Source organism: Canis aureus, chromosome 13, assembly GCF_053574225.1.
Source record: "Canis aureus isolate CA01 chromosome 13, VMU_Caureus_v.1.0, whole genome shotgun sequence".
NCBI classification, from domain to species: Eukaryota; Metazoa; Chordata; class Mammalia; order Carnivora; family Canidae; genus Canis; species Canis aureus.
In genome coordinates this window covers 13,302,669-13,328,748 of record NC_135623.1, presented here as the reverse complement: position 1 = coordinate 13,328,748, position 26,080 = coordinate 13,302,669, and the positions used below count along the sequence as shown (strand labels likewise).

General features: G+C 42.4%; 2 protein-coding genes across 14 annotated transcripts in view; one reads left to right on the top strand and one right to left on the bottom strand.

Annotated features, from left to right (window-relative positions):
* ZMYM4 (zinc finger MYM-type containing 4) overlaps positions 1 to 8,088 on the top strand; it is a 140,885-nt gene extending 132,797 nt beyond the window's left edge. For all 12 annotated transcript variants that reach the window (XM_077844792.1, XM_077844796.1, XM_077844793.1 and 9 more), the window contains 4 exons: positions 97 to 208; positions 1,696 to 1,944; positions 4,603 to 4,732; positions 5,585 to 8,088. In XM_077844792.1, the coding sequence (XP_077700918.1) occupies positions 97 to 208; positions 1,696 to 1,944; positions 4,603 to 4,732; positions 5,585 to 5,792 (699 nt within the window). In that variant the 3' untranslated portion in view covers positions 5,793 to 8,088. The remainder of the gene's footprint in view (positions 1 to 96; positions 209 to 1,695; positions 1,945 to 4,602; positions 4,733 to 5,584) is intronic.
* Positions 8,089 to 16,144: 8,056 nt separating this feature from the next.
* KIAA0319L (KIAA0319 like) overlaps positions 16,145 to 26,080 on the bottom strand; it is a 99,007-nt gene continuing 89,071 nt past the window's right edge. For both annotated transcript variants that reach the window (XM_077844804.1, XM_077844805.1), the window contains exon 21: positions 16,145 to 24,209. In XM_077844804.1, the coding sequence (XP_077700930.1) occupies positions 24,022 to 24,209 (188 nt within the window). In that variant the 3' untranslated portion in view covers positions 16,145 to 24,021. The remainder of the gene's footprint in view (positions 24,210 to 26,080) is intronic.

Genomic DNA, 26,080 nt, shown 5'->3' with positions numbered 1-26,080 from the left:
ATTAAGGATAAACTTTATTCCTTAAAAAAAAATCTTAAAAAAAATACTTGTGTTTTCTTTGTATCAACATATATATTTCCATTTTTTCTCTTGCAGTACCTGTTTGAAAATGGTAGAATAGATAACATTTTTACTGAGCCCTATTCCAGATTTATGATTGAACTTACCAAACTCTTGAAAATATGGGAACCTACAATACTTCCTAATGGTAGGATGCTTATCTTTTATTTTTATTCTTTCATGATATGCCTTCCTAAATTGATTAATTTTTATGATTTTTAAAAATAAATTGTTCATTTGTATTTCTGTCTTGATTTATAGGGTATTTGAACTTTTGAGGAGGAAGTCTTTGGTTTATTATTTATTTTGGTAAAATTAAAACTTCCAAACAGTGTATGTATATATACTAATGAAAATAAAAAACAATTGGAAGTTGTATTTACTTTTTAGAAGCCGTTTTTGGTTTGGTAGCGTTGGTGAAGTTGCACACCATCCCAGCAGCTGACACATACATCCTTTACTTCTAGGCTGTACATTAGCAGTGGACCTTCTTCAGTAGTTCATTATCAATACCCTGTACTGGTTGTTACAAGAGTTAAGTCTTCATCATTGAATTATCTTTGACTGTACGTTGTTAGGTAACTCCCTGATTCAGTCATGGTTTTAGGCTCCTTGGCTGTGGACAGAGAGGGTTAGTGTCATGTTCAGGAATTTGTGCCCTTTTCTTTTGGGCTATAGAGCACCTTGGAAGCATTCTGAGCAGTGTGGTGGCTTGATGCATATAGCCTCCAAAGAGGAGAGAAGGGAGATACAGTTGGAAGTAATAAATTCACATTTGTGGTTAGTCTCCCAAAAATAGGATGCATAAGCAGCAAAAAAGAGGATTGGTGAGAGAACATAAGGAAAGACCTGCATTTAGGGATCTCAGGAGGAGTGTGCACTTAAAGGTATACTCATCTTAATTCGTGTGCAGGACACCTGCTTTTCAAGAAGAATCCCACATAAGTCATCATGAAATAATCACTCTTAATAGAAATTTAAAATAAGGGGGGATGGGAGGGAGGGAGCTAGCTGCCTTCTGATGATCTAAATAAATCTAAATCTAAATAAAATCTAAATAAATTCTAAAGTGAAAATGAACCACCTAACAACAGAAAGCGTAATGACCTCAAACAGGAGTCTACAAACTGCTTGATCTGGCCTGCTGCCTGTTTCTGTATAGTCCATGAGTTATAAATGGTTGGGAAAAAGTTTAAAGAAAAGTAGTATTTTGTGGAAAATTAAAATTAAATTTGTGTGTATAAGTAAACTTTATTGGTACACAGCCGCTCCTGTTTGTTTCCATATTGTCTGTGGCTCCTTATCTTCAATAACAACAGTGTTGTCCAGCCTCCATGGCCCACAGTACTTGAAATGTTTACCATCTGGCTCTTTACAGAAAAAGTTTCCCAAACCCTGGTCTAAAATGACAATAGATTAAAACTGCTTCAGTGGATTGCTCACAGTGTCTGTTTCAGTGGAATCATCTGCTCTTTCTTTGCAGTGCCTTTTCTGGCTTTCAAAATAAGAAGAGGGGAAAAGATGGGACAGTGGGTCATTTTCTTCATATTTTCCTGTCTGAGAATTTAAGAAATTAATTGGTCCTATTTAGCAGGAGCTTAGTAGTGTTACTTCCTTCTCCCTTCTTCGGTCCAGGTTACATGTTCTCTCGCATTGAAGAAGAGCATTTGTGGGAGTGCAAACAGCTGGGCGCTTACTCACCAATCGTCCTCCTGAACACCCTCCTTTTCTTCAATACCAAATATTTTCAACTCAAGAATGTTACTGAGCACTTGAAGCTTTCCTTTGCTCACGTGATGAGACGGACCAGGACCCTGAAGTATAGCACCAAGATGACATATCTGAGGTTCTTCCCCCCTTTACAGAAGCAGGAGTCAGAATCAGGTGTGTGGTAGAATTTGTGCGATTTCTGTTCCAAGTCTAGTTAGTGTACAAATAGAGATTTACCGCAGAAAGGTAACTAAATTGGAGACAGGGAAGAGTGTAGCTTTAGATTGATATATAGATGCTTTTTTATTGTCAGGGCTAGGTTAATTAAAGGCTTGCCACAAAATGAGAGCAATCACTTGCTTCACTGTACTTTTATTGGCTTTTATATTAGGAATTCTGATTTAATTGGTCAGGATTAGATCCCAAATAAATGTGCATTGTAAAACTTTCCAGGGAATTTAAATATAAGAATCAAAGTCACTGATTTAGAGGCAAAAGATCAGCCAATCGCTAGTTAAAAGGAACCTGTCTAGTTTTTAAATCTATTTCTAAACCTTTTTTTTTTAAATCAGAATGCCTCTTTTTAGCTAACATTAACTATCAGTTTCTGAAGAAACTTAAAAGCTGGCCTAGACTATACAGATGGAGTTTGACTTAACAGTTTTTCATTCAGCTTTACAGTTGTGAAAAAGTGATACACACGCATTCAGTAGAGACTGTACTTTGAGTGAGAACTTTTATATCTTTGGCTAGTGGAATGCAACTGGATGGACCCTCTCTCGTGATGCTGGGCAGCACGTCTGCAGCTCCCAGTCAGCCCCGTGATCACGAGGGTAGACAACCTGTACGCTTAAGCCATTCTGCACCCATTCAACTTTTGCACTTTCCAGTGCAGTATTTAATCAGTGACATCAGATAATCAATACTTTATTATAAAATAGGCTTTGTGTTAGAGGATTTTGCCCAACTGTGGGCTACATAAGTGTTCTGAGCACATTGAAGCTACGATGTTCATTAGGTTACATGTATTAAATGCATTTGCAGTTTAGGATAGGTGTATCACGTCGTAACCCCATTGTATGTTGAGGAAGGACCTGTATTGCTTTTGTACATGGTGGAATAATGTCAGCAATCACAATTTTCTAAGTTTATGTTCCTAAAACAGCTTATTATATAATAGTTTGTTTTCACATTAATAAAGGTCACATATTATGGAACTAGAAATTAAACATATTAATTTTAACCAAAATTGTAAGTTCTAAAGTTCCCAAAATCAAGTTGTTACTTCTTTGGGATAATAAATATTTTGAATGTGAGAATTTAAAAATTACTGAAACTAAAGTCTATAAAGAATAATTGTTATGTTCTTGGTTGTGTTAACTTTTTTCTCCGTTGCTCCTTTTCTTTAGAAAATGTAACACCGTTGTGCTTTTTGACCCCACGACTATGTCCTGTCTCCTTTATTTTGTTTGTATATAGGCCACTTTGTGCACTTAATTTTTTTTTTTAAGATTTTATTTATTCATGAGAGAGAGGGAGGGAGGGAGAAGCAGGCTCCATGCATGGAGCCCGATGCAGGACTCCATCCCGGGTCTCCAAGATCAGGCGCTGAAGGCAGCGCTAAACCGCTGGGCCACCCGGGCTGCCCTGTGTTCTTAATTAACATTAATTGGGGGCAGGGAGAAGCAATCAGGTAACATTTCCTGGTTTCTGATGAGATGCATTACAAGACTGGTAGTAAGTTCAGCTTCTTTTCTGAATGAATAAATTTTTATATTTAGGTATTCTCAATAAAAAACTGGGGTGAATTTTAAGTAACAACTAATGCAGGAAGCTGGGGAAAGTTCTTTACCAGCTATTAAGAGCCGCTGTAGGAAAAGAAGAATAAAACCTTTTTCTTCAGGTTTGCAGCAGATCCACTACCCACTGCTCTTCTCTTGAAGCCTGAATGGAGAAAGTGGGAAAGAAACAGTCTTACTTTCTGTATCTTCACCCTGGTTTCTTTTGGTAACCCTTGGCCTCTGTAAAATTCTGTTGGTCAAAAAGTATTTGCTCTTTTTTTATCAAATAGTCAAGTTTACTGAGAACTTTTTTCCCCCAACAAAGATTCCATTTCCCATAATACTGTGACAAGATAAAAGAAACTTAAACATGTGCCGGGTGGACACTGATGCTTCACAGTAAAAGTATTTTCAGATAAAGAAGTCACAGCTATCTTGATCTCTTGTGTAGAAGAGCATTTAGAACCCTCTTTTTCCCTACTTTATCTTGCTGTGACTTAAGCTATACCTGGTGAGGGGCAGTTCTGGTGGCTCAGCAGTTTAGCTCCGCCTTCAGCCCAGGGCGTGATCCTGGAGACCTGGGATCGAGTCCTACATCGGGCTCCCTGCATGGAGCCTGCTTCTCCCTCTGCCTGTGTGTCTCTGCTCTCTCTCTCTCTCTCTCTCTCTCTCTTTCTCTGTCTCTCATGAATAAATAAATAAATAATCTTAAAAAAAAGAAAAAGATATACCTAGTGAAATTTCATAACAGAGTCGGTTCAGAATTAAGGCCTAGCTCCCTCCCCAGTACCATGCTTTTTGCTGTGCTGCACCCACTTCGATGAACAGGGCAACATAAATTTTACAGAACGGGGACTTCGATCTGTTTGGTGCTATTAAGCATTACTTAACGTACTGTCTAGCACCTCCGTAGGTGCTCAGTCCATGCTTGTGGGATAAGTGAGTGAACCGGAGGAGAACGGAGTGACGGTCTGACTGGAAACGAAGTTCAGTGGATGTCTTAAGACTGGAAGGAAGGATTTTTGTAATCTTTATTATTTCCCGTCTCAAGATAAACTCACTGTTGGCAAGAGGAAACGAAATGAAGATGATGAGGTTCCAGTGGGTGTGGAGATGGCCGAGAATACTGACAACCCACTACGATGCCCAGTTCGACTTTATGAGTTTTACTTGTCAAAATGGTAAGCAGTCTTCCTCTGGACTAGATTCAGTACACTTCAGTAGTTAATATGTTTTGGATTTTCGATGCTTGAATATCAGAAATATGACTTTCAACAAGAGTCTACCTTTAATTTCCTTTTGTCCCTATTCTCGTATCTGTGTGGATTTTGGACCCAGAAGCAAACCACTTTATCTGGATAGTTCTGTTTTGTTTTTTTTTTTCTCCTAAAAATCTCTTAAAAAGCAAGAACCAGAGCTGTTTGATCTTTACAACTGTTATTCAACCTTTATGTGATAACTAGAGTTGGGATTTTACTGTTGATAGAGGAGAGGCTGTACAGCTAAACCTATAAATAGAAAAACTATTTTTAAGGAATATATATTTTTTGAGTGGTCTTTCTCTTACAGAAACTTTAAGACTTTAGAATTATAAGAGCCACACTAAAGCACTTTTTTTTTTTTCAAAGAAATACAGCCACTGTTTTGCCCCATGGTAATATGTATTGAGTGCTCTTGGGGATATTGGGTACTGAGGGTATGTGGTTCTTCTTAGCCATAGTGTTACAAATGTAAGGTGAATTATTGCTCCTAATACTAAGGTCTGTGAATGACTTATACTTTGTCTTCTATTAACATTATACTCATGTCTGGTGAGTGTAGGAGGAAAAAATGTGCAGTTACAGGTTGCACCTGGGGCGAAAAGCCTATAAACTTATTTTTCTCCCTGGGTGCATTGCTTATCTGTGACATTAGTTACAGCGGGGAACAAGGTGAGAGCCACTATATTAAAGAGTAGTTATATATTTCCTATACTTTCTGATCCCCAATTTCCTTAGTTTCTTTCTTTCTTTTTTTTTTTCCCCTATGGATAGTTCTGAAAGTGTGAAGCAGAGGAATGATGTGTTTTACCTGCAACCCGAGCGCTCCTGTGTTCCGAATAGCCCCATGTGGTACTCCACATTCCCGATAGACCCTGGGACCCTGGACACCATGTTAACACGTATTCTCATGGTGAGGGAGGTACACGAAGAACTTGCCAAAGCCAAATCAGAAGACTCTGATGTTGAATTATCAGATTAAAGTGGAAGTGGGGTTCCTATTTTCATACACATGGGTATGCACCAAACTGTGAATGCATCCAGCTTTGGAAAACGATGTACAAGTACAAGTCCTCTTGACTTGATTATAAGATAATGGAAAACAGATGACTCGTGAACCACAGTGTGGATGTACAAATGAAAACTGAAGGAAAGAATACGAACTGAGAAATGTTGTTCTTTGGCAGTGATATAGTTCTTAGACATCTTCAGAATGACTAACCAATTTCTCTGAGTGGTGCATAATCTTATTTTGTTTGGGAATAACAAATTGTGGAATATTTTTAAGGAAAACTGTTGTATAAAACTCTACCATAGAAACCTTAGACCTTAGAGAGGTAGCTTTGGAATAAAACCTCGGCTGCAGTAGGCTACTTGGGCAAGCCCTATGTGCACGTCAGAGGAGAAATCAGTGCAGAGATAAGAGTGACATCAGATGAGGACTGTGGGACCCAGACTTGAAGACCCAATAAAATTACTCAACTTTTTCTTAAAAGGTAGAGAGTGAAGTGGTCTTGATTTGATTTTCACTGCCAAGCCAATTCTGTGAAGGATAGAAGCCTCTGGTGCTTTTGCCATGGGCCCCTCACATCAGGGAAAAAGGCCTTCACTGCTGTTCACACAGTAATGTGTCCCTCTCACTTTCTGGGTCTAGCCTTCTCCGCTGTGGGTCTAGATGTGGGTAAATTGAGGTGTAAAGGGGCTGAAACTCCACGAGCTGATTATGCACACAGAAAATCTGTGGAGCCCGTTAGACCCCAAGTGTCTTGAAATGTTTGTAGAAAACCCACTAAAATGCCCACTTCTCTGGGTGTCAGCCTTTATTGCTGCTGTCTCATAGCATGAGCTATGGTACACAGAAATGGGGGTTCTCCTTTTGTTTTCATTTCATCCCCAAATGGCAGCTTTTCTCCCATTGTTTTTTCTTCCTGTTTCCCAAATCCTTATTTTGTCTTTTGCACCAGTTTCTGGAGGCCCTTGTCATTTCAAAAAGAAAAGTCTCTCTCCTTACTCTGGCAAAACTTGTGGGTAATTCCACAAAGACACAGTATTACTTAGCTATCAGAATTATGGTAGAAAAGGTCCTAGCAATTTGGAAGATGACCTTGTTGCCCTAAGAAACTTGAAAATATGGATTCTGGGGTTAGGATATAAAGACATTGACTGTCTTGCATATCCACAACAGGTCCTATAGCATTATTCCAATCTCTAGCTGTTTTAGTAGTTCTTTGAGGATTGCAAGTCATAGGTGTGTTTGGCATATCAGTCCATCTCCCTTATCTTCATTCTCAGTTTCTTCCCCCAGAAAACTTTGACTCAAAGCTTTTATGATGTTGGCCAATCACAGAACTTCTTTAGCTAAGGTAAATTTGACCCTATAATAGAAATGAGAGAAGTCCAAAAAGCCTCTTAGAAATTTTAACCCTGAAAGACTTTCCAATATGTCCCATTTTTTAGATGGGGGTGGCAGGTGTTTTCGTTTTTTTTTTTTTTTTTTTTTTTTAATAAATGAAAGTCATTTAAGTACAATAAAAATTTAAAAAGTAGGCCTTTTGACATTGTGTACTTGATGGTTCTGTCCCTCTGCCTGTAACAAATTTCACTTTGGTTACCAGGAACTGTGTGAAAGAAGTAAATCTGCCCCAGTTCTGTATGATTAATTCCATCTGTGTTTGTCATTTCTGACTGGAAAACTTCTTGCATCCAGATCTTGTTTGATATGGAGGAAAAACAACTGGATTGTCTGATAAGTCTGCCAATAAACTATCCAGAAACATCAGTTGTAATAGCCCCCACAACACAAATTTTATGGTTTGTATAAACACTAACATTTCCCCTTCTGTAGTTGTATCAAGAACAAATATTGTTGGTATAGTAGATACCTTGTTAGAAAACACCAGAGAGAAAAAAAGAAATCTGTATCTTTTAATTGAGAACAGCCAATACCCAGGTCAATAACTTTATCAGGACTTCAATTGCATGTTAGTCCACAGAGTTGTCCAGACCCTAAATTAATTCGTAAAAGAAAATCTTAATTATTGGTCATTCTTCATAAGCGTAGCTGTTGATATATGTGTCAGACTATTTGCTTTTTAAAATTTTATTAAAATTATGTAAAATTGCATTTTTATTTCCAGGGGAGAAAAAAACATCAAACAAACGAGAAACATCTAAATTATCCTTTCTGTTCTTTTTTGTTTTTTAACCACTTTTGGGTTTTCCCCTTGCAGAAACCACAGAAATATTCCCTTAGAATAAAATAGTATATTTGTATTTGATGGGTGAGTTATTCCTTTTCTTTGTCTTCAACGAGTTTTAGATATTTTTTTTTCTGTTTAACCTATGGGTATGAGCTACCAGATGGTATATTTCAAAGAGAGAGCAGTTTTCAGGAAATAAATTATTTGGTTTTTACTTAGTCCAGTAAACATATTGTTTCACTGCAAAGTCTTCACTTGTTTTCTTTTTTCCATCAAAAGACTTGTTCCCATTTTTTTAAAGCTAACTATATTCAAAGCTCTGAAAGCTAGAAATACCAAGTATCACATATTTGTTTCATTTGAGGCGAACTTTTTTAAGATTTACAAAGCTGGCATCAGTTCACCTTGAATGATTGTGAAATTGTGAGACTGGGATAAAGAATATAGATCCATTCTTAAGGAAAATACGTACTTAATTTGGAAGTGTGAGACTAATTGGCATCTTTCTTCGACTCTAGCTCTACCTTGGTTTTGTGCAAACAGTTTCAGATTCCATATCAACTGTTATAGTCTACTGCCTATTGGCATTCCGAATTTCGTAAAACAGGAGTTTTCCAAGAATTGCAAAGTAAAATGAATTTCTGCGTGTCAATCCCAGTTTTCTATCAAATTCAGAAGTTTATTTTCCATGCAAATTAAAAAATTCTGTATGGTATGGAGTTGAAATTTTAGGAAAGAATTAAGCACTAATTTCTTGTGTATTGTTGAAAGAATAATCATTGAGAGGCATTGTTAACAGAGTAGGAAGATCTGAGGCTTTGGAGCCTAGTCTTACCACTTACTGGTTGTATAGCTTTAGGTAAATTACTTAATTTCTGTGTGCCTGGGTTTTCTTATAAAGTAGGAATAAGAATAACTCTTCCATAAGTTTGGAATATGTAGGCTTTCGGGTGTCATGGATTTTTTTTTTATTATAACATGCAAATTGCTGGGCATATAGCAAGATTTTATATCAGTGTTAATCCTCTTCCTGTGCCCTGAATTTTCACTAAGTTCATGGCTTCTCATTCTGCAAAACACCATACCTTTATACGATTTGAATCAAATATTTAGAATGAGTAAATACCATATGTGATCATAAGTTCTTCACTCATGTGCTTATATGCATATGAATAGTAATCAACATCACAAAAGTCCACTAGGAGGAATGTATGGTATATCTTTTTTTTTTTTTTTTTAATTGGAGAAACTCTTAATGAAATTTCATTTACTTGGTTATAATACGATGACTTGGGAGCAAGACAGCTGTACAGCAATATACATCTCCGCACTTCTTCCTTCATTCACACCACCCCTTGCTCCCCCACGTTTTAGCTAGGCAGTAGTTTCTTTGGTAAGAGATTATCTTTTCCAGGCTACCTTGCAACTAAGTGTGAACATGGGACTGACTTTTGACCAATGGGATGGAAACCGTAGTTTATCACTGGCAGGCCACATCCTAAAAAGGAAAGGGCTTGCCTTCCTCTTGTAATTTCCTCTTTTCCATGGGCCAGAGTGTCACTGTGCTCATGGCAAACCAGTTCTGTCTATGTGGGAAAGGGCAGCATATCGAAAGCACATCAACCTCATAAGGCAGGGCCATTTCTGTGCTGAACTGCCTGCCAGCTCAGACCTTCACATAAGAAAGAAAGAAACCTGCCATCTTATTTCAGCCAAACTAAAGTAGCCAAACCAGTGTCCTGACTAACAGATTTACTACGCTCAGTATCAGGCTGCTGTTTAACATAGAACGAGAATTCTGATCCTGACCATAAGAAAAGAAAAAGAAGAAAGAGACTATTGGTATTGGGAAGAGAAATAAACTCACTATTTTTACTTTATTTTTTTTTTTTTAAGTTACTGATAACACCCAGTGGGAGGCTCAAACTCATGACCGAGAACAGGAGTTGGATGTTCCACCCACGGAGCCAGCCAGGGTGCTTCTAAAACTCATTATTTTTAAATTAAGTCATATTTTCAGATGTTCAGGTATACCTATGTATTTAAAGAAACTATTCAAAATAAGCTTAAGTATGGTAACTACAAAATAGTTGATAAAAATTTCAAGCACTTTTCTACTAGAGCAGCAGCCAATTAGATAATGTAATTAAAAGGAAAAGATACTATTCAGAGTGACAGTGAAAGCTATAAAGTATTTAGTAATTAAGTAATATACAAAAATCCTGTGTTTGTTTTAGTAGGTGGTGTTGGAAAACTGGCTTTTTACATGGAGAAAAACAGGATACCTAACTAGCATCATGTCCAAAGGTGGGCTCTCAATGGATTAAAGGTCTTAAATGTGAAAGGTAAAATGATAAAATTAATAGAAATATGGAAAATATTGTGATCTGGGGGAGAGAAGGAGCTTCTTAAAATTTCCAAAGCACAAACTATATGGAGAAAATTTATTTATTTTCTATGGAAATTAAAGATGTTTTTTGATAAAAGATGACAAATGACAGGCTCAGAGAGGATACAGGTTTCCCCGCTCTCTGAAGGTACAGCGTTGCTGTGAAACTTTAGTAAACCTAAACGGTGTAGAATGGAGAAGACATTACCATTAGTTTATATGGAATTTTTTTTTTTTTTTTAAAGCATTCCCAGACCCCAAATTGACCTCTTTGAGGCTTTTCTGACACTTCAGGGCACATCTTGCTAACATATGTAGAAAAATAAACCAAGATAAAGCACAGGCGCTCACAGACATCATGCAAAGTTTTGGAGACTAAGGTATTTATGCTGAGAGTAGTTCCCAGGAAAGGAGTTTGGTGGTACACGTAGCTCTCGCTCCTTGGGCTGCGCACTGCCTCTGCATGGGCTAGCTGTGAAACTCAGAACACTATTGTTGTGTCCTGCCTTTTGGTAAAAGTAAAAATCCTCTTCTGATACCTGTTGGTTAGCAAAAAAATGGGTTCTAATGTAAGTTTTTTGTAAAAGTAAAATGGCCTGACACTTTAAAAAAGTGGGAATACCTGTATTTGCAATGCATAAAATTACCAAATGATATATATTTAGAATATACACCCCAAACTGCTGAATTATAAAGAAAACTGAGCAAAGAATAATGAATACTTCATAAGAGAAACCCAAACAGGGAATAGGTGTATGAAGAGAGATTTTCAGACTCCTTTAGTAATCATGGTATTTCTCTTCAAACCTATCAATTCATGTCCTTAGGATTGGCCAGATTAGAAAAATAGATAATGCCAAGCATACTGCTGTTGGAATATAAAAACCATTACTGCAAGAATCAACGAACTATACAGTTGACTCTTGAACAACATGGGAGTCGAGGTGATAATCCCTGCATAGTTGAAAATCACAGTAGAAGTTTTAACTCTCCAGAAACTTAAACCACTAATAGCCTCTGTTGACTGGAAGCCTTATTGATAACATAAACAGTTAACACAGATTTTGTATGTTATATGTATTACATGCTGTGTTACAATAAAGTAACGTAGGGGAAAGAAAATCTTATTAACGAAAATCGTGAAGAAGAGAAAACACATTTACAGTTCTCTCCTCCAAAACAAATTTATGTATATGGGTGCCTATGCAGTTCAAGGCCATGTTTTTTTGAGGGTCAACTGTATATCCAGTCTGGAAGGCAATCTTCAACATCAAGATAAGAAAGTTTTGATTAAAAAAAATAATAATAAAAAGAAAAAGAGGGATCCCTGGGTGGCACAGCGGTTTGGCGCCTGCCTTTGGCCCAAGGCACAATCCTGGAGACCCGGGATCGAATCCCATGTCGGGCTCTCGGTGCATGGAGCCTGCTTCTCCCTCTGCCTGTGTCTCTGCCTCTCTCTATCATAAATAAATTTAAAAAAAAAGAAAAAAAAAAGTTTTGATAGCTTTTGCTAGGAAAAAGTCTCCCCCCCCCGATTAAATAAATGATTGTTACCAAATGCGTTTTGTGTAGCTAATCAATAATTTGTATTATTCATTCACTTATTCGTTTAGTGAAAATCAATAGATTTTTCTGATATCAAACCATCCTTGCATTCTTTGATGAAACTCTAATTTTACATGTATTTTTTATATATACTATTATTAGCTTAGGTATATAATTTTTACCAAGGACATCCCCTTCTATTTCAGTTTGCCATGAGTTTTTCTTTTCTCTCCTCTCCTCTCCTCTCCTCTCCTCTCCTCTCCTCTCCTCTTCTCTCTTCTCTTCTCATCTTTTTAAAAGGTTTTACTTATTTATTCATGAGAGACAGAAAAAGAGGGGCAGAGACACAGGCAGAGGGAGAAGCAGGCTTCATGCAGGGAGCCTGACATGGGACTCGATCCTGGGTCTCCAGGATCATGCCCTGGGCCGAAGGCAGGTGCTCAACCGCTGAGCCACTCAGGAATCTCTGCCATGAGTTTTTCTTTCAATTATAAAAAGTGTTGAACTTAACAAAATTTTTTTGGCATTTATATTAATAGTCCTCTTTTTTTTTTTTTGCCTTAATTTATTAATGTTACAAAACACACTGACAGAATTTTCTTATGTTGAACAGTTTTTGCTTTCCTTGGACAAGCCCTTTTTAATTTTTTTAAGCCCTTTTTAATTTTAAAAATATGTATATACTGTTAGGTTTGTCTAGCTTGTATTTTTTTTTCTTTTGTATCTGTAATCACAAGTGAAACATTTAAATTTTTTTCTTGAATTCTCATCTGATTTTGGAATCACTAGACTTAAAAAGAGTTGGGCAGGTTTTATTCCTCTTCCATTCTGTGGAACTTAGAGAAAACTTTTGTTTTTGAATGTTATAGTCAAACTGTAAAACTTAGAATTCTGTTAGTTGTTTTTATCCCTCTATAAAGAAGAGGTCTTTGCCATTTTAGTTTACTGAATGTTCACTGGCCTTTTCAAGTTTTTGATGTCAATTTGATTTTTATACTTCTCTGTAACTTTTCTCCTCAATTTTATATTTCTCTATAAGTTTCACATAGTTTGATCAATATGTCCATCTTTATTAACATGGTTTATGATTTTTTCCTTCTTCCATTCTGTATTTGGTGTTCTGTTTGCGTTTTCTCTTTTTTCTGCTCCAACTTATCTAAGAATTTTTCAGAGAACCATCATTTGGTTTTGTAAGTCTTGCCTTTTCTACTTATTTCTGACTTTATTACTATTTTTCTTATTTTTGGTGGGGATTTTTTTGTTCATTTTTAAAATTGTTTAATGATTGCATCATTCATTCTTAACCATTATAGCTGAAAATGATTTCTTGAAAATGAAAAATGATTTCAAATCTATTTTTTCCTTTAGCTCTTTAATGGTGCCTCAGATTCAGACCTGATTTTATCATCAGTCTGTTTGTAGGTGTTTCCTCATTTCCTTTTTTAAACCAAGTGTTATCCACCTAACCTTTCTTTGCCTGAAATTTTGTCAGTTTTCAGGCTGTTTTTTGAGGTATACTAATACCCATTTTCTTGGTTAATTGCTCTTAGCAGCATATAATCCCTCACTTTTTTTTTTTTGCATTGAATTCTGTCTTAGACACTATAAATATTGATCCCCTACCTTTCCCAGTGTTAACATTTGCCTGATAATGTTTTCCTGTCATTTTTGCCCTTATATTGTTAGATGGTACAAAGAATTCTTAGAATCTTTTTAAGATTTTTACTCATTTGTTTATTTCGGTATAGACTCCTGGATTCCTATTTTATTTGTTGGGTTGTAATCTGATGCTCTTATTATTTGTTTTAATATGCAAATTGTCCTAGATTTAACCAATGGAAGCCTGGTCAACTCCTATGTCCTTCTGATATATCCCCATCATTTTTTCAGCATTTACTTAAAACAAGATGTTCCAAGATTATTCTGTACTTTCCCTGCCCTAATCTTGGAATCCGTCGTGGAATCCTAATGCCTTAGCACTTGGTGCTCGTCTACTGAGGTAAAGTTGTTTCTGTGTCCTATTGATGTGTAGAACCAATCAGTCCATAACCGAGTATATACACATATCACGTAGCTATACCTATCCTCTACCTATGTTTTGTAGCCTGTGACTTCTTACCGTCTCTTCCCGTCAACCTCTCGAGGTTCTTTCTAGGCTTCTCTCTTTACACATTCATAAATCCTTTTACAAAACTGAGAAATCTGGTTCCCATTATTCTCAGTATGTGCTTACTTCCTGAATCCCTTCCTTGCATAACGTGAATCTGTCTCCTTACCATGCTAGCCCCCCACCACCTCAGTTGCTCTGCTGCTGGGCCTCTTCGCTGGGCCACCCCTCACCAGCAGACTTCTGGGCTCCAGGCTCACCAATTACTCCCTACCATTTGCTTCTTCAGACACTAATGCAGGGGGAGTAGGTGATGATGGAAAAGAAGGAGTGGGAGTCTGTTAAGTTTAAGATGTTTATATTCATTTTAACTATTGCTATGAGAACTTATTTCTGCCATTAATTGTTCTTTTCATTGTAATAAGTGAAGAGTACTTCAATCCCTATCGCTTATTTCCCCCATCTTCTCTCTCCACCCAGCTCCCCTCTGGTAACCCATCAATTTGTTCTCTATAGTTAAGAGTCTGTTGCTTGGTTTGTCTTTTATTCTCCCCCGTTGTTTGTTTCTTAAATTCTACATATAAGTGACATTATATGGTATTTGTCTTTCTCTTATTTTGCTTAGCATTATACTCTCTCTAGCTCTACCCATGTTCCAAATGGCAAGATTTCATTTGTTTTTATGGCTGAGTAATAAACACTCCATCTATCTGTGGACACTTAGGCTACTTCTATAGTTTGGCTACTTTGAATAATGCTGCAATAAACACAGGGGTTCATGTAATCCCTTGGAATTAGTGGTTTGTTTTTTTTTTGGCGGGGGGGGGGTAAATACCCAATAGTGCTATTACTGGATTGTAGGATAGTTGTGTGTTTTAACTTTTTGAGGAACCTCCATACTGTTTCCCACAGTGGCTGCACCAGTTTGTGTCCCCACCAACAGTGCACGAGGGCTCCCCTTTCTCCACATCCTCACCAACTCTTGTTTTTTATGTTTTTGATTTTAGCCATCCTGACAGATATAAGGGGATGTCTCATTATAGTCTTGATTTGCATTTCCCTGATGATGAACATATTTTCATGTGTCTGTTGGCCACCTGGATGTCTTTGGAGAAATGTCTGTTTGTGTCTTCTGCCCATTTTTTAACTGGACTATTTGTTCTTGGGGTGTTGAGTTGTGTCAGTTTTTTATATATTTTGGATTCTAACCCTTTATTGCATGTGTCATTTACAAATATCTTTTTCCAAAAAAAAAAAAAACAAATATCTTTTTCCACTTAGCCGGTTGCCTTTTAATTTTGTTTTCTTTGCTGTGCAGAAACTTTTTATGTCATCCCAGTAGTTTATTTTTGTTTTTATTTCACTTGCCTTAGAAGACAGCTAGGAAAATGTTGCTACAGCCAGTGTCAGAGAAATTACTGCCTGTACTGTGTTCAAGGATTTTTAGGGTTTCAGATCTCACATTTAGGTCTTTAATACATTTTGAGCATTTTTGTATATGAAGAAAAACAGTGGTCCAGTTTCATTCTTTTGCATATTGCTTGCTGTCCAGTTTTCCCAACACCATTTGTTGAAGACATTATCTTTTTCCCACTCTGTATTCATTCCTCCTTTGTTGAATATAAATTAACTATACAATTGCAGGTTTATTTCTGGTTTTTATATTCCGTTCCATTGACCTATGTTTGTTTTTATGCCACTGCCATTGCTTTAATTACCACCACTTTGTAATATAACTTGAAATCTGGAATTCTGATACCTCCAGTTTTGTTTTTCTTTTTCAGCATTGCTTTGGCTGTTTGAGGTTTTGTGGCTCCATACAAATTTTAGGATTGTTTGTTCTAACTCAGTGAACAAATGCCATCAGTATTTTGATACGGATCACATTAAATCTGTAGATTGCTTTGCGTAATGTAGCAATTTTAACAATACGTATTCTTTCAGTCCATGAGCATGAAATGTCTTTCCTTTTCTTTGCATCATCTTGAATTTCTTTATCAGTGTCTGAAAGTTTTCAGAGCACAGGTCTTTCACCACTTTGGTTAAGCTTATTCCTAGATATTATATTGGTTTTGGTGCAATTGAAGATGAGATTGTTTTTTCTTTTCTTTTCTTTTCTTTTCTTTTCTTTCTTTTTTTTTTACTTTTTTTATTTATTTATGATAGTCACAGAGAGAGAGAGAGAGAGAGAGAGAGAGAGGCAGAGACATAGGCAGAGGGAGAAGCAGGCTCCATGCACCGAGAGCCCGATGTGGGATTCGATCCCGGGTCTCCAGGATCGCGCCCTGGGTCAAAGGCAGGCGCTAAACCGCTGTGCCACCCAGGGATCCCAGATTGTTTTCTTAATTTCACTTTTTGCTGCTTCATTTTTAGTGTATAGATAAGCAACGGGATTTCTATACATGGATTTTGTATCCCGCAACCTTACTGGATTCATTTGTCAGTTCTAGTAGTTTTTTTGGTAGAGTCTTTAGGGTTTTCTATATAGTCATCTGCAAATAGAGTTTTACTTCTTCCTTACCAATCTGGATGCCTTTTATTTTTTTATGTTGTCTAATGGCTGTGCTGGGACTCCCAGTACTATGTTGAAGAAAAGCGGTGAGAGTGGATATCCTTATCTTAGAGTTCTTGACCTTAGGAGAAAAGCTCTCAGTTTTTCACCATCAAGTATAATGTTAGCTGTGGATTTTTCATATAAAGCCTTATTTTATTGAGGTTTGTTCCCTCTAGATCTACTTTGCAGAGGGTTTTTTAAATCCTGAATGGATGTTGTACTTTGTTGAATGCTTTTTCTTTATCCATTGAAACCACCATATAGTTTTTATCATTTCTCTTATTGAAGACAGTCATGTTGATTGCTTTGTAAATACTGAACAACTCTTGCATCCCAGGAATAAATCCCACTTGATCATGGTGTATGTTTTTTTAAACTTCTTGTTGGATTCAGATTGCTAATATTTTGTTGCAGATTTTTATATCTATATTCATGAGAGATACTGGCTGTAGTTCTCTTTTTTTGTAGTGTCCTCATCTGGTTTTAGTATCAGGGTGATACTGGCCTCATCAAATGAATTTGGCAGTTTTCCTTCCTCTTCTTCTTCTTCTTTTTTTTTTTTTTTTTTAATACTTTGAGAAGAATAGGTATTAACTCTTCTTTAAATGTTTGGTAGAGTTAGTTAGCCTGTGAAGCCATCTCATCTTGGACCTTTGATTTTTGATTATTAATTGAATTTCATTGCTGGTAATTGGTGGTCTATCCAAATTTTGTTTTTCCTGGTTTAATTTGGTAGGTTATATGTTTCCAGGAATTTACCCATGTCTTATAAGAGTTGTCCTATTTGTTGGCATATAGTTTTCATAATACTCTGTTACAGTGTGTATTTCTGTGGTATAGTGGTTATTTCTCCTCTTTGATTAATTATTTTATATGGCCCTCACCCTCCCTGTTTGGAGTCTGGCTAGAGGTTTATCAATTTTGTTTATCTTTATAAGGAACCATCTCCTGGTTTCATTGATCTGTTCTGTTGGGGTTTTTTAGTTTCTATATCATTTCTGTTCTGATCTTATTTCCTTCCTTTTGCTGTGTTTGGATTTTGTTCTTTATCTGACTCCTTTGGGTGTAAGGTTAGGTTGTTCATTTGAGATTCTTTTGCTTCTTGAAGTAGGCCTGTAATGCTTTAAGTTTCCCTCTTAGAACCACTTTTGCTGCATCCCAGAGATTTTGGACCATCTTGTTTTCATTTTCATTTGTTTCCATGTAATTTTTTATTTTTTCTTTGTCTTTTTGGTTGACCTATTCATATTCACTCTTTAGTCACATGTTATTTAACCTCTGTGTATTTGTGGTATTTCTGGATTTTTTACTTTTCTTATAGTTGATTCCAGTTTAATAGCATTGTGTTCAGAAAAGGTTCACAGTGTGACTTTGATTTTTTTAATTCGTTGAGACTTGTGGCCTAATGCATGATTTATTCTACAGAATATTCTGTGTACACATCAGAAAAATATGTATTCTGCTCTTTTAGGGTGGAATGTTCTGAATGGTTCTATAAGTCCATCTGGTCCCGTATGTCATTCAAAGCCACTATTTCCTTATTGCTTTTCTATTTGGATGACATGTCCCATTGACTTAAGAGAGGTGTTAAAATCCCCTACTATTATTGTATTATTATCAATTATTTCCTTTATGTTTGTTTTATGTATTTGGGCGCTCCCATGTTGGGTGTATTAATATTTACAATTATTATATCCTCTTGTTAGGTTGTCCCCTTTATTATTATATAGTGTCCTAAGTCTCTTGTTACCACCTTTGTTTTAAAGTCTGTTTTGTCTAATACAAGTATTGCTGTTCCAGCTTTCTTTTGATGTCCATTTACATAATAAATGTTTCTCCTATCTCCTTATTTTCAACCTGTAGATGTCTTTAGGTCTGAAATGAGTCTCTTGTAGGCAGCATATATGTGGGTCTTGTTTTTTTGATCCACTCTTGTTACTGTCTTTTGATTGAAGCATTTAGTCCATGTAGTCACAGTAATTATTGATAGGTACTATTTATCACCATCTTGTTACGTGTTTTGTAGTTCTTTCTATAGGTTTTCTCTGATCCTTTCTTCTCTTGTCATGGTTTGTTGGCTTTCTTTAGTGATATACTTGATTTCTTTCCCTTGATTCTTTGCATATCTATTTTTCACTTCTGGTTACCATTAGGTTTGTATGTAACATCTTCTACATACAGCGTCTATGTTAAGTTCATGGTTGCTTAGATTTGAACCTATTCTTTACTCCACTCTTCCCTGTTTTAGGTATGTGTTGTCATTTAAATCCTTTTATTTTATGAATCCCTTGATAAAAGTATTTTTACAGAAATACTTATTTTTTACTGCTTTTTGTGGGTTTTTGTTTGTTTTTTGCTTTTTATACTCTCACTTAGGGTCTTTCCACTCAGTCCCCTTTAATGTTTTTCGAAGGGCTCATTTAGTGTTCATGAACTCCTTTAGTGTTTGTCAGAGAAACTCTCTCCATTTTGAATGATAACCCTACTGGATAAGAGTACTGTTGGCTGCAGATTTTTCCCAACTTTCAGCACTTTGAATATATCATACCACTCCCTTGTGTCCCACAAAGTTTCTGCTGAAAAATCTGATAGCCTTCTGAAGTTTCCCTTGTATGTAACTATCTTTTCTCTTGCTGCTTTAAATTTTTTTTCTTTAGCACTATTTCCTCCCATTTTAATTACTATGTTTCTTGTGTAGACCTCCTTGGGTTTAAGTTTTGGGGGGATCGCTGTGTCTCCTGGATTTAGATATCTATTTCCTTCTGCAGATTAGGGAAGTTTCTAGTCATTGTTTCTTCAAATAAATTTCCTACCCCCTTTTCTCTGTTGTCTTCTGAGATTCTTACAATGCAGATATCATTACACTTGATATCACTGAGTTCCTTTAGACTACTCTCAAGTGCATAATTTTTTTTCCTTTGCTCACCTTGGTTATTTTCACATTACTCGGTCTTCCAGGTTATAACTTGTTCCCTTGCTCCAGTCTAGCCTGATATGTATTCCATCTAGTGTATTCTTATTTCATTTAATATGTTCTTGGTGTCAGGTTGGTTCTCATTATTGTCATCCACTCTTAGGTTCAGTGGGTAGCTTAATGATCATCACTGTAAATTCTCTATCAGGCATATTATATCTGTTTGGCTTTGGTCTCTTGCTGTGGTTCAGTCCTGTTCTTTCATTTGGGACATCTTTTTCTGTCTTCTCGTATTGTCTAACTTTGTCTGTTTCTGTGTGTTAGGGAAGTGAGCCACTTCTCTTTTACCAATAATAGCCTTATGAAGAGGAGGTCTTGTAGTGCCCTGCAGTGCCGTCTCCTCTGTCCCCCAGGGGCTGGCACTTCAGGGAGGATCTCCTATGTGTGTTGTGTGTGCTCTGCTGTGGAGTCTTGGCCTCTTTTTCCTTCAGTCCAGCTGTGTGCAGAGGTTCTCTCTGACCATTGTGGGCAGCGTTTGATGCCCAGCAGGGTGGGGCACATTTTAACAATGTATGTGGTGGTCTGCTTGGAAAGGGAGAGCTGATGCCCCCCTCCCCACCCCCCTGCTGCCTCCAGGGATCCCGGAAAGAGTCAAGAGATGTGTTGGCAGGGATTGCACTGGTCTTCTGAGGTGGGGCCTGCAGCACCAGGCCTAAGGTAAATGTGAATGGGGAGGGCAGACCTGCAGAAGTGGGGGGGGGGGGGGGCGGGTAGGATGCAGTGGTACCTCCCAGCTCCTTTGTTCCTGGAGGCATCTTCCTCCCATCCCTGTCCTTCCAGGCCGTGCTCTAAGATGAGCAAATCCCTCACCCTTTAGGGTTCTTCAAACTGCCACTTGCTGCCATATTTGCACTGGCTGTGCTGTCTCTCTAGGGCCCGGATGCTTCCTAAGGCCCTCTGGGCTCTCCCAGCGCTGAGCCACCGGAGTGCTAAACCCCTAGGCGTTAAATCCTCTGGTTGTGAGAACCTAACAAAATTTGGCCCCTGTCACTTTCACAGGCAAGTGTTAAGAGATCACCTTCCCCTGGCCGGAGACTGTTGCCCACCGGCTGCCGCCACCTCCGTGTGGCCCTTTCCCTGCCTTTAGTCGTGCAGTTTGTTTCCTAGGCTTTGGATCACTTTCTGGGTTACTTATGTTGATGTGTTTTGTGTCTGTGGGAGGAGACAAATTAGAGTCTTTTATGTTCCTTTGGTCTTCCCGACTCTACCATGCTGATATTCTTTGGAATTTTGGTTTTGGATTGTTGATATACTTCATTTTGTATTCCATTGGCCCTAGCTGTTTGGAATTACACATTTTGCCAAAGTATTTGCTCACCTTTGCTTCCTATATCTCACGTCTAAATTCATTTTTCATATTTGACTGCTTCCAAAATATTATTTTTTAAATTTTTAAAAAAGATTTTATTTATTTCACACAGAGAGCCCAAGCAGGGGGAGCTGCAGGCAGAGAGAGAGAAACAGGCTTCCCAGCAGAGCAGGGAGCCGGGCGTGGGGCTCAATCCGAGGACCCTGGGATCATGACTTGAGCCAAAGGCAGGCGCTTAACTAAGCCACCCAAGCGCCCCAAGAATATTTTTTAAGTAAATTCTACCCCCAGTGTGGGGCTTGAACTGACAACGCCAAGAGCAAGAGTTGCCTGCTCCACCAACTGAGCCAGCCCAGTGCCCCGAGAGTTTTTTTTTGTTTCAAGATTTATTTATTCATGAGAGACACAGAGAGACACAGGCAGAGGGAGAAGCAGACCCCATGCAGGGAGCCCGATGTGGGACTAGATCCCGGGACCCCGGAGTCACGCCCTGGACCGAGGGCAGGTGCTAAACTGCTGAGCCACCAGGGGATCCCCCAGAGACTATTTTTTATTGCATCCTTATACTTAAATGAATTTGTCTTGATAGGAATTTTGAGTTCAAAGTTCTTTTCCTTCAGCATTTTGGGAACGTCTTTGTCTCTCACCTAAATACTATTAAGAAACCTGGTGCCCGATTGATCCCTCTCTGTAATTGATCTACCGTCTCTGTTTAGGAGCTGTCAGAAGTTTTGCTTTTTCTTAGATGGTCTTAAATGTCTTTCAGTCTAGTGTTTCTGTTTGTATGTTTTCTGTACGTTTTTCATCCATGAGTTTTTTCATCTTTAATTCTGGCCAGTTTCTCATTTCTTCAGGTATTTCCTTTTCTACTTTTCTTCTTCTCTTCTAGGACGCCCAGTTATTCAGATGTGGACACTACTGCTCTGTCCCTGGACTGCCTGCCGTGTGTCTGTCTTTTCCTGCTTCCTATTACCAGCTAATTAGTTTTGACCTGTATGTGTCCCTGTGTCTCGTTCATCGATTTTTGTACTATTTTCAATGTGGTCCTTGTTCCTGGTTCATATTACTAATATTTCCTTGTATATTTATTTTGTTTTATTTTTAGTTTCTTGGCTGGTGTGCATGTTTAGTTTGCATCTTCAGGGCCGAGGGCTGGCCTCCTCAGGCAGCATCCGGTTACTGTGGCCCACGAGCTCCTGTCCCTTCAGCACACTAGCTCCTATTTGGTAACGTTTATTGAGGAAAGGCCAGGGCGGGGGCCTAAGCCGTCGCTCCCAGTGAGTGAAGGGGAAGGCGAGGCCCTGCCAACAGCAACCAGCCAGCCCGGCTAGCGCGGGCGCCGGGTCATGTTCGGAGATTTATACCTTCAGACCCTCGCTCGGGAAGCACCTTCACCTTTGTCCTCTGCCAGCTGCAGGGCTCTGCGGGGGGCGAGGGGGTGGGGGTATTTTAATCCCAAGAGCAGAACTCCTGGGCTGCCCAGTGTCCCGTGGACACCGGTCACTTGACTGATGGTCACAAGTACCACAAGGGTGGGCTTCTCGCTGCTGCCCGGTTTCCCTGCCTGTGGGGACTCCAGGCTCCTCGGGGTTCTTACAGGTCCGGGATGGATTTCTTGTAGGTTTGGTGGTGGTTCCTAAGCTATATTGTAATTCTAAGTCCATTTTTGGGGAAGGGACCCAGAGCCTATGCCACTTCGTTGTCTTAATAGGAACCAAAGCCCCTAATGGATCCTTACTGCCCTTTTTCCCCAGTCTTGGGATGTTACCTCTTAGGTCCCTCACTTGTAAATAGTTGAACGAGTACATCCAACCTGTTAACTTGTGTTTGGAAGTAGTGGCGGTGGTTTTAATATCCGATCTGAAAGGGTCACGTTTTAATGCTGTTTTTTCCCCTCTTCGCTCCTGTTTTGTTTCATCGACTGATGCGGATTTCCTCCTCCCGAGCTCCGGCGTAGATGTTAGGAAGTCCAGTTCCAGGTCGCAGCGGCTTCCTCAAGCCCTCCGTGAACGTGGCGCTTCAGCTCTAAAGCTCAGCAGCGGTTTTTGCGGACCTTCCCTCGCCTTGGTCTCCGCCCTCCGTCGGCCCCAGAACCATCTGGTGTTTGCTCACAGTTCGAGTCCTTCCGTGTCCTACTCCCGAATCGTGCTCCGGGGACCCCGGGCCGTGTCCATCTCTTCCCTCGTGCAGCTGCCGTGTCCCTGGAGAAGCCGGGAGACTGTCAGCCCCGCAGCGCGCCCAGCCTCGGAGTAGGGGACCTGGTGCCCCGGGCGTGGAAGCCGGGGAGGACGGTGTGAGTTTTGCCCCCTTGGTGGGAGCAGCAGAGGCTGCAAAAGGGTCCTCGGAGGTGAAGGCAGCGGTCGGGAGGGCCCGGGATGGGGCCTGCGTTCCCCCCAAGCGAAGAGAGCCCGCGAAGCCTGTGGGTGATCACATCCCGGCCCCCGCCCCCGGGTGCCCCGCCCCGGGCAGTCCTAGGTGCTGCACGAAGTCGGGGTCCCCGAGTGCTCCGACTCCCAGGTGCGGTCCCGGGGGCCTTCGAGCTGGACCACACGCAGGCTCTGCAGGGCCTCAGTTTCTCTCTACCTGGAGAAGCCGCCAGTACCCCCACCCCAAGGGATGGTGGGCGTAGGGCCGCCCCTGCCTCCCTGGGGATCCTAATGGGAAGCACAGGGGCCCAGAGGTGCAAGTCCGCGCCGGGCCTGGGGGTAGGGAGTGCGAGGTGGGGGAGGCCGAACCCTCTGTGTGTCCGCAGCCCGCACCGTCCCCCGAGCCCCGCCCCCCGGCCGTGACGTCACGGCGACGCAGCGGCCGGTTCAGGTGAGCGGCGCGGCCCCGCACGCACAGGTACAATTAAATAGCTCGTTTAATCCTGTCCCGACAGGGGAGTGCGGCGGTGTGAAGCGCGTCCTGGGGGCGCCGCCCGCCCGTAAGCCCGAGCCCTGAGGACGCCGTCCGGGCATGCGGGGGACCCGGGGGGGCGGCTGCGCGGTGCCCGCGGGCGGGAGGGGATGCGGCCCCGGGTCCCCGGCCCCGGCGGGGCTGGCGGAGGGGCGGGCGGGGCGCTCCCAGCAGGTTCGGGCGGAGAGGAAGCCGCTCGCTCGTTCACAGCTTGGATGGCGCTCGGGCAGCCGCGCTACAGGATCTCCTGGCGGGGGGCCCGGGCCTTGAGCGGGGCCTGCCCGTTGGGCACCGAGCCGTTCTGCCCCTGCGGCCGCGGGCCCTTGTCGCGGTCGGGCCACGTGAAGATGGCGTCGTCGCTGTCCAGCTCGGACTCGGAGCGCATGAGGCTGCTGCCGGGCGTCGGGCCCTTCTGCCTGCCGCCTGCGGGGAGAGAGGAGAGGCCGGTCAGGGCCGGGCCGCGCGCCCCAGGGGTCCCGGCTGAGCTCGGACGGACAGCAGAGGCTCGCCCCAGGCCCCCGGGGCGAGGACGCACCTCCTCCGAGCGACCCGCCGGGCCGGAGCTCACCTACTCCCACACAGGCGACCGACAGGGGAGGAGCTCGAACCCCCGGGCCAACACCCTCCACCTTGGCCCCGTCACGGAATTCCCGCCCGAGCCCCGCAGGCGGAGCCGCCGCCACGTGGGGGCCAGGGGGAGGTGCAGGCCCCAGCCCCTGCTCCGCCCCCGCAGCTGCCCCCCCTTCCCAGGGCCCCTCTCGAGCCGCCCCCTCCGCAGGCCGCACTGCACCCCCGGGGCGCTGCCCAGCACGACCGCAAAGTGAAGGACGCGACGCGGTCCTCCCGACGGCTAGTCATGTGTGAAGGCAAGAAGGGGGGGGCGGGGGGGTGCAGCGGGTCGCCACCAAGGTCGGGAGGGTGGGTGCGGAGGTTCCGTTGCAGACGCCGGTGTAGACGCCCCAGGATTTCTCGGGGTTCCCGGAATGTGCCGCAGCAGGACGCTCAGCCGATCAACCGGCAGGCCAAACGCCCCGGACACCGCCCCCCCCAGGCTCCCCGTGTCCGGGCTGCACCTCCTCCTCCGCTGAGTCCAGAACCGGAGCGGGGCCTCCGCCGGGTCACACGCTCAACACCAGGCGCGAGGGGTTCCACGGCGCCCGGAGCGGGCCCTGGGTGACCCGGCGCACCCGCGGCTTCTCCCCCGCAGCTCTGCTCGCAGGAGGACCCGTGGCGTGGGGTCGGGGCCCCGCCGCCTCCCGCATCCCCTACAGCGCGAGCTTCCTGGGCTCGTCTCTCGCCCCCCGACGTTCTCCCTGGAAGGGACGGGAACCCCCATTCTGCGGAGAGCATCGTCGTAGCCGGGCCGTCCCGGCCAGCTCCCTTGGTCCTGCCAGGGGACCACTCCGTGCCCCGGGTCGGAGGTCAGCGGGCGCCTCTCCCGGCCACCGGCAGGACCAGGGCGATCCTCCCCGCGGGCCCCCACCGGCCCCCACGCATCACCTCCACCTTTCAAGCGAACGAGGTCACTGTTTCCCGAAGCCAGCACTTTCGAGGGGGCCCTTGTCACCGCCAGCATCCTGAACTCCTTCGGCCGCTTTCAGATTGTCACCTGGTCCTCCTCAGCCTTCCAGCCTCGCCCCCAAGCGCTGTCTCCCCCGAGCCTGCCGGGCCCTCCCCCGGGGCCTGGCCAACACGCCGGGTGGCGCCGTCTTCCCCGCGCAGGTTCCTGCCAGAAGCTCCTTGGCACTTGCTCCTGCCTGCCGACTCCCTCGCACGCGCTGGGGGGCGGGAGGGAGGTGAAGGGCGGGTCACGCACCCCCTTCCTCCTTGAGGAGCGCCTGTGGCTGCGCTGTCTTCCTGCGGGAGGGGCCGCAGCAGGGGCCGCTCCCCCCACCCCCACCCCGGCTGCACCGGCCCCGCCCCAGAGGCCACCTTCCTTGCGTCCTGGGGTCCCTCCCGCCTTCCAGCAGCCCCGCCTCCAGGGCCTCCTCCTCTGCCTCGAAGGCTGACTGCTGCCTCCCGCCGGTGCGCTAGGTCCCGTCGGCCGCCCGGGCCCAGGGCCCCTCCGTCACCTGTACGGCCCTGAGTTGGAGCAGTGGCCCCGCGGCAGCGTCTGTTGGTCCCACGCGTGCCCGGCCTCGGCCACTTCACTGACCGGCGGGGAGAGATGTGGAAGCGTGGTGACAGAGGGGGGAGCGTGACCCGAGCAGGTAGGGGAGGATAGCAATTCGAGCTGCCGCATCTGCCGAGGAGGGCGGCCCCAGGGAAGCAGACCTGAAACCCACCCACGTGCC